The following is a 7342-nucleotide window of genomic DNA, read 5'->3' as shown; positions in this document are numbered from 1 at the left end:
TCCCCTGACAGATGAAAGATCTTCCTCACACTGTGCTCCCCATTTGATGGGAACAATGCTGAAGGACCTTATCAAAAACAAAACTAGTGTCTGTCTGACAGAAGATGTGTGATCATACGAACAGGGACTTGGCCTGATAACCAACACCTGTGAAACATTGTTCAGCACGTGGGGCCTCTCAGCTCCATAGTAGGCAACTAGTAGGCAACAGTCAGCCCCTCTACCAACGGGCAGTCACTTTGTATTGACAGAGTGGCCCAAGCTGGAGGCTGTGCGCAAGCTCTATTCGCAAGTTGACACATTGCTGATCTTAGCAGTGTTATCGGTCCAGGGTTGAAGGTTTTGCAAGGCGTACAAAGAACTGTTCTGCAGGCACAGTGGATCAGGGGTCACTGGTTGGTTGATGGTCTTCTGGAAGGCTTCTTGTTGCAGCTGCATGAGGATCCGGTTGGCCTGTTGCCGCTCCGCCTCACGCTCCTCGGCTGTCTGCCGTCTGCAGCAGCAAATTCAATTCAATTCAGTTTATTGATAAAGCACCAAATCACAACAAATGTCATCTCAAGACATGTCAATGATAAAGTCCAATTAAAGTCCAATTCATTGTAATCATAATCCAATCAAATCCAATTAATTACATTCCAATTAGTCAAATTCATTCATATCGAGCCAATTCAAAAAGCAATTTCCGAGCTAACGAAACCAACAGATTGCACCAAAGCTTTACTTCGGTCCAATCCCCCGTCCTGAGCATACATGAGGCGACTGTGGAGAAAAACGACTCCCTTTTAACAGGAAGCAACCTCTGGCAGAACCAGACTCAGGAAGGGTGGCCATCCGCCTCGACCAGCTGGGGTTTGAGAAGACAGAAAGGGGGGACAACAAACACCATAACACCATTCAAAGGATACCTGTTGAGACAGAGAATTACAAGTTAATGACAATAATAAAAAAAAGAGAGAAAAGCCCCCCAGCATTATAGGCCTATAGCAGCTTAACTATGGAATGTTTCAGGATCACCTGAGCCATCCCTAACTATAAGCTTTATCACAAAGGTAAAAAGGAAGGTTTTAAGCCTAATCATAAAGTTAGAAAGGGTCTGCTTCCCAGACATTTACTGGCAGCTGATTCCACAAGAGAGGGGCCTGATAACGGAAGCCTCTGCCTCCCATTCTACTTTTAGAAACTCTGGGAACCTCAAGTAAACCTGCAGTTTGGGAGCCAAGTGCTCTGTTAGGAAAATATCTTATAATGAGATCTTTAAGATATGATGGAGCTCGGTCATTAAGAGCTTTATATGTGAGGAGAAGAATCTTAAATTCTATTCTGAATTTAACAGGGAGCCAATGAAGAGAAGCTAAAACTGGAGAAATATGAGCTCTCCTGTTAGTTCTCATCAGAACTCTGGCTGCAGCATTTTGGATCAACTGAAGGCTTTTCAGAGAATATGTGGGACATCTCAATAATAAAGAATTGCAGTAGTCCAATCTTGAAGTAACAAATGCATGGAGCAGTTTTTTTGCATCACTCTGAGACAGGATGTTCATAATTTTGGCAATATTACAAAGGTGAAAGAAGGCAGTCCTAGAAACCTGTTTTATATGTGCGTGAAAAGATCGATTTTGGTCAAAAATAAAAAAAAAGGTTCCTCACTGTACTAGTAGAAGCCAAGGAAATGCCATCTAGAGTAACTATATAGCCAGCTAGTTTCTCCCTGAAGCGCTCAGGTCCAAAGATAACAACTTCAGTTTTGTCTGAATTTAGAAGCAGACAGTTCTGAGTCATCCAGGTCTTTATGTCTTTAAGACATGCTTGTAGTCTGACCAACCTATTGGGTTCATCTGGTTTTATAGATAAGTACAGCTGGGTATCATCAGCATAGCAATGGAAATTTATGCCATGCTGTCTAATAATGTTACCTAATGGAAGCATGGATACAGTGAAAAGAATCGGTCCAAGCACAGAACCCTGGGGAACTCCATGACTTACTGGTGTGTGAGAAACTCAGTGGAATCCATCAGATAAATATGACTTAAACCAGCCTAATGCAGTTCCTTTAATCCCAATAATATCCCCAATAGAATGCAAAGTGAACACATCCAACAAAACATAGACTAATTTACTGACTAGGTATCCAGTCATGAAAATAAAAATTGTTACTATTTCACGGGGCACTGTGGATTACAGCAATTTCATTTTCTTCAATTTTATGACACAGCACTTTCATGCACATCCGTCTCTGTAAAGAGAACAACTCACAAAAATTGGAGACAGCCTATCTTTTCTTTTCTTTTTTGTTTCTTTTAGCAGTCGCCTTATTGCAGATTGATGCACTGTCTAAAAAAATGACAATCGTTTATTTTTCTGACTTTAATATGCTCTCGTTGGCCTGACAGTTACTTGATGGAAAGATGAGTAGGGCTTGCTCAGAAACAAAGCTAAATTCTAATGGAAAACATAAAAAGGCATCTGAGGAGCTTTTGTCACTTTAAAAACAGTAAAATCAGTGAGCCCAAATTATTTATCTTACTAAGCAATAAATAAAAATCTGTAAATGTAGTTGGCCCATTTAATTCAACAACTTTTCTAAAGAAAGAAAAGATAAATAAAATAAAACGGCCTATATATATTATTTCCCAATGCTGTTATTGAACACAGTATTTAAAAAAAAATGCAGAATTGCCAATACTGTAGTTCGTCTTTAAAAAAACATTCAAATGACTCTCTGAAAGACGGTGTGTTAATAAGTCTCCTCATATCAATGCTCACCAAATGTTGTATACACTCACTTTCAGTTTATTAGTCAACCTAAAGCTGAAATGAATGTGGTCTGCTGCAACATTCCTGTAATGCATTCCCAGAGGGTGTTTCTATTATTTTATCAACACCAGTTATAACAAGGAGGCTAAGCTTCACAACACAAGGACCCATCCAAAGTTAAACGTCATGCATTTATGATTTTAGTGTATTTTTCAAGTGTCAGATAAGATAATGCACAGAGACTAGAAAAAACCTTTATTACCCGAATCCATGACAGACCATGAAATGTCTACTTTGATCAACATTGTAAAACATTTCAGTTTCACTGTAGAGGTTAAAATAAATGTAGGCTAAAAAAGTAGGTTGCTACGTTTTCCTTACTATGTCTGTGCTCATTTTGATGCAAGCTTGTGACAGAACCAGGGGCGAGGCTAGGGTATTTTTAGTGGTGCCAAGGCACCACCGTGAGATAGCTCGGCACCCCCTGGCTCAGCACATTTTTAAAATATTATATTATGCAAAAACATGTTTTTTTTGCTCAAGGATGCATTATTTTAAGTGACCATTTTATGTATTTTCTAGCATTTGTTTTTGTTTTAACTCTTTACTCCCAAAATAAATGTTGAGTTATCTTCAATATTTGTCTCAGGCTCTGTTATCCCTGTCAAGCCACAGTCTTTTGAAACGAAGAGGTCAAAATTTAATGTTGTAGGGGAAAACACTACTCAAAGCAAAACTAATACAGCTCCAAGATTTATAAATGTACTAGTTTGCCTCAATTAGTGAGAAATAATGTGCCTCTGTGAGCACTGGGGGCTGGGCACCCCTAAAGACCAGATCCTAAAATCGCCCCTGGACAGAAGGCAAGTACTTTTGCTCTCAAATACTGACAATAAAAGAGGGATGTTAACAATGTTTTGAGCGAGTTTACCTCCATTTTGTTCGTCTGTTTTGGAACCAGGTTTTGACCTGAGCGTCAGTCATCTTCAGGGCTTTGGCCAACGCGGCCCGCTCAGCTGAGGCCAGGTACTTCTGTCGGTGGAATCGTTTCTCGAGCTCACAAATCTGTAGCCGAGTAAAGGATGTCCGTGGCTTTTTCTTCTTCGGTGGCGTTCGGTTCTGGTACGGGTGACCTACACGACGTGTTACAGTGAGGGGTGAGAGGGACACTGGGACAGGACAGAAAGGCCAGAGGACAGAACACGAAAGGACAGGATGAGGGAGAGGAAAGCAGGATAAGCAAGGCAGATAGAAAAGAAGCGAGAGCAGCGCTATGTGAGTAAGCTGCAAGCTCCAAGAAAAATAAATCTCAAAGAAGCCAGCAATACAACGCAGCATTCTTTTTTTTTTTCTTGCAGAGTAGAAAATACAGGAGCCAAAATAATACCTTATTTTTATTTCATTTCAGTGTATTCGGTTATTATTATTCATTGATAGGCTAATTCATTATTGATAAAAAAAAAAAAGTTTCAGTGCATTCTGTTGGTTTCCTTAGCTAGGAAATTGTTTTTGAATTGGCTCTATATGAACTAATTGGATTATTTTATGAATAATTATGATTACAATTAATTGAATTCCAATTGGCTTGAATTGGACTTTATTATCTAAGTGCCTTGAGATGACATTTGTTGTATTTGGCGCTATATAAATAAAAATGAATTTAATTGAATTGATTTTTTTTTTCATTTCGGGAGTTTCATATCAAACGTTTCGTTTCCAAAAGAAGTCCACTTTTTCTTCGATGGCAGGACAGCCCGTCCGATTGTTTTGATAAGAAATATTAGTACCATTTCACTTCATTGTGCTCGTTTCTGTAGCTTTATTACTGTGTCATTGCAAAATGACATGAGGACAGGTCACATTAGCATTAAGGCCTCAAGTTCTCCTGAGTCGGTGAACTTCTTCCTGTTCTTCTCAAATGCAAGTGTTGAGAAGCACCTTGCACTGACAACTTGAGCTAGTTGTTTGTCTAACAAACTTTAACCAGTTATTTATTGATAAAATATTGAAGATGCTATGCAGCTAAATTCATGTATTTTTAATGTAAAAATAAAGCTCATTGGCTTATATTACATGACAGACTTCTACAATGTAAACATCAGAAGCCTCTGAACACAGATTTAATGTAAAATTCATCAGTGCATATTTTTGTATTTTAACTATTAAAATGCAATAACTAACATTCGCATACTATTTAAAATGATATCCTACCAGATTGGGATCCCATTACTCTCAGAAGAGACTGAGACTTTCGCTGTTCGAAGGCTGCCAAAGCGTTTGATGAAGAGGTATTGCGGGTTGTAGACCTACCAATGTAATACGATTTAGTTTAATCTTTCCCATTAGATTTATGTGATGTTTTATATCAACAATCAAACTAGTGAAACGTGTGCGTGGGGAGCTGATTAACTATCACAATGACAATTAAAGCGGTACACGTGTCCGCATCGTGTTTATTTCTGGCAGAAAAGCACCGACAGAGCACAGAGGAGCACAACAACGAAGCTTGCAGTTCGCACATCTGTAAAAAAAAAAAAAAAAAAAAAACACTCAGCAGAAACACCAGTGTCTGCTGGTTCTGCAGACGTTTATTTAAACTTTGTTATGATTCTGTTTGACGAAACATACAAGGTCATTTTCCGAATTTTACCTGAAAATCCAGGAAGTGGCCGTACAAAAAAAGGAAGCACTTAAAAAAATAAGCTTGGTGCATTTTTTTTTTTTTTTTGGCGACTGTATACATTTTTTTGCTCGTTAAGAATAAACTGATGGCTGAAATTGTGACTGCAGTCATTTGGCTCTTAGTTATAACACACTCGACATTATGCCAGCATAGTATAGATTTCACATGAATGGCTGAAATAAAAAAAAAAAAATAACAGACTGCAGACAGAGCAGAAACAGAGAGGAATACCTCAGCAGGGACAGCTTCAAAAAAGATTCTATAGCTCATATTCTCCAGCACACAAATCATACACAGAATAAAAAACAAACCAAAAATCTAGAAGGATACATTAAATATCTTACGGTAAGCTAACATTGTAGTGTTGCTGATACAGACAAAGATAGAGAGCGTTATGAAAAAGATAATATTTTGCAGTGATGGTGCAATAAAGTTGTGACTTCTCAGGAACTGCTCATTTAAAGGTATATGGAACTCATGTTTGAAAAAACTCAGTTTAACTGATCAGTTTAAATGAACGATAATTTAGTTAATCTGATACGAGAAAAACTTCCCCCTTTCATTTTTAAATTTCACATTCTATTCTATTCTTAAACATCTTGCACTGATTCTTGTGTATGGGTGATTACTACTGTCAGATACAAAAATGAAACAAGCAATGGGTCGTGTTTTAAATTTCTTATTTTTTATGTATTTCCAAGTTTAACCCGAATTTGCTATTTATTTCAGATGCTAATTGGTGCGCAAATGACACAGCCAGGTCTGTCTCCCTTGAGCAGGTATGTTTGTTAACAACTGATGAATTATGTTGTCTGCACATGGGAAAATAGTGAAACAATCATTTGATTAGAGAAGTGTCCCAATTTCGGTTTTTAACAATTTATTTTCTGAACACATATCCGAAATAAATAGTTAATGACACAAAGGGATCTAAAATTACGATTTCTGGCTTTGTTGTAATAATAATAACATTGCCGCGACGCTAAATTGAACAAAAACGGGTACGGAAAATAAATGTATCATTTTTATTATTATTATCATCATTGTTGTAATTATCATTGTTGTTCTACCTGTGAACCTTTCTTTGGTGTAGCGTCGGTTGCTCTCCATCCATGGAAACGTGAGCGCGGTCAGGTTGTTAATAGTCCCACTGACAGACGGCTGGACAATCGAGCTCCCGCCGTTGAGGGGCCGGTGAGCGGGGACACGGATGACTCCAGCGGAGTTCATGTTATTTCCGTTCATGTTCACGCTCATGTTCATGTGATAAGATCCACCGAGGGACGTTACACCGCACGAGCTGCTGGTGCCATTATATCCGCTATTACCGCAGGTGAAGCCGCCATTCATGCCGCCACTCGCGCAGGTGTTGTATGTCAGGTGTCCATAGTCTTGCTCGTGCATCCTTGCGCCCAGCATGCAGCTCTGTTCCACGTTGCTGAGGATCTGATCTATGCCGAAGCTGATGGGCTCCACGTGCGTGTGCTGCTGCAAATGCGCGCCCAGGATCCCTATGTGATCCATGGCCTCCCTCAGCCTCCAGCTCTTGCGCAAGGAACAGACAATGCTTCACGCCCCGCTCTCTCGACTCTTCCGGCTGGACTTCTTCTGTTCTATCTCCGGTCGTTATCTGATGAATGTGGATGCACGTGTGTGCGTCTTTCTGTGTGAGCTTGCAGGGGAGTGAGACCGGACTGCTAACCCCTCCCCTGCCCCCGATGTGCGGGAACATCAATCAAACTGCCAAATAGACAAGTCGAGATTAAGATCCAATTTTGGAGCAACAAACTCAATTGGCTAAACAATGTAGCTCTGTGGGGCGTTATTGAACACTTCATAAAACAGCGATTAACAGCAATAAAACAACTACAAGATTTATCTGTTTCATACTCGTGCCGCGTG

The 7342-nt window shown here is 39.5% G+C and overlaps 1 protein-coding gene across 1 annotated transcript; it reads right to left on the bottom strand.

Moving 5' to 3' along the window:
• Positions 1-282: 282 nt before the first annotated feature.
• On the bottom strand, positions 283-6964 carry tlx1 (T cell leukemia homeobox 1). The gene is made up of 3 exons (XM_075485898.1): positions 6511-6964; positions 3689-3926; positions 283-493 (listed from the first exon to the last, which is right to left on the bottom strand). Exons 1-3 carry the CDS (start codon positions 6962-6964, stop codon positions 283-285), a joined length of 903 nt encoding a protein of 300 aa, XP_075342013.1.
• Between the last annotated feature and the right edge of the window lie 378 nt (positions 6965-7342).

This window comes from Odontesthes bonariensis, chromosome 2, assembly GCF_027942865.1.
Source record: "Odontesthes bonariensis isolate fOdoBon6 chromosome 2, fOdoBon6.hap1, whole genome shotgun sequence".
In the NCBI taxonomy this organism is placed as follows: domain Eukaryota; kingdom Metazoa; phylum Chordata; class Actinopteri; order Atheriniformes; family Atherinopsidae; genus Odontesthes; species Odontesthes bonariensis.
Note: the sequence above shows the minus strand (reverse complement) of the source record. Positions and strands in the feature narration are given on the sequence as shown.

Excerpts from the sequence above, each read along its gene's own strand:
- tlx1 (XM_075485898.1), bottom strand. The coding sequence starts at position 6,964 with ATGGATCACATAGGGATCCTGGGCGCGCATTTGCAGCAGCACACGCAC. Across the intron at positions 3,927-6,510 it reads CACCAAAGAAAGGTTCACAG|TGTCCCTCTCACCCCTCACT; the intron begins GTAGAACAACAA and ends GTCCTGTCCCAG. Across the intron at positions 494-3,688 it reads AACAGACGAACAAAATGGAG|ACGGCAGACAGCCGAGGAGC; the intron begins GTAAACTCGCTC and ends TTGCTGCTGCAG.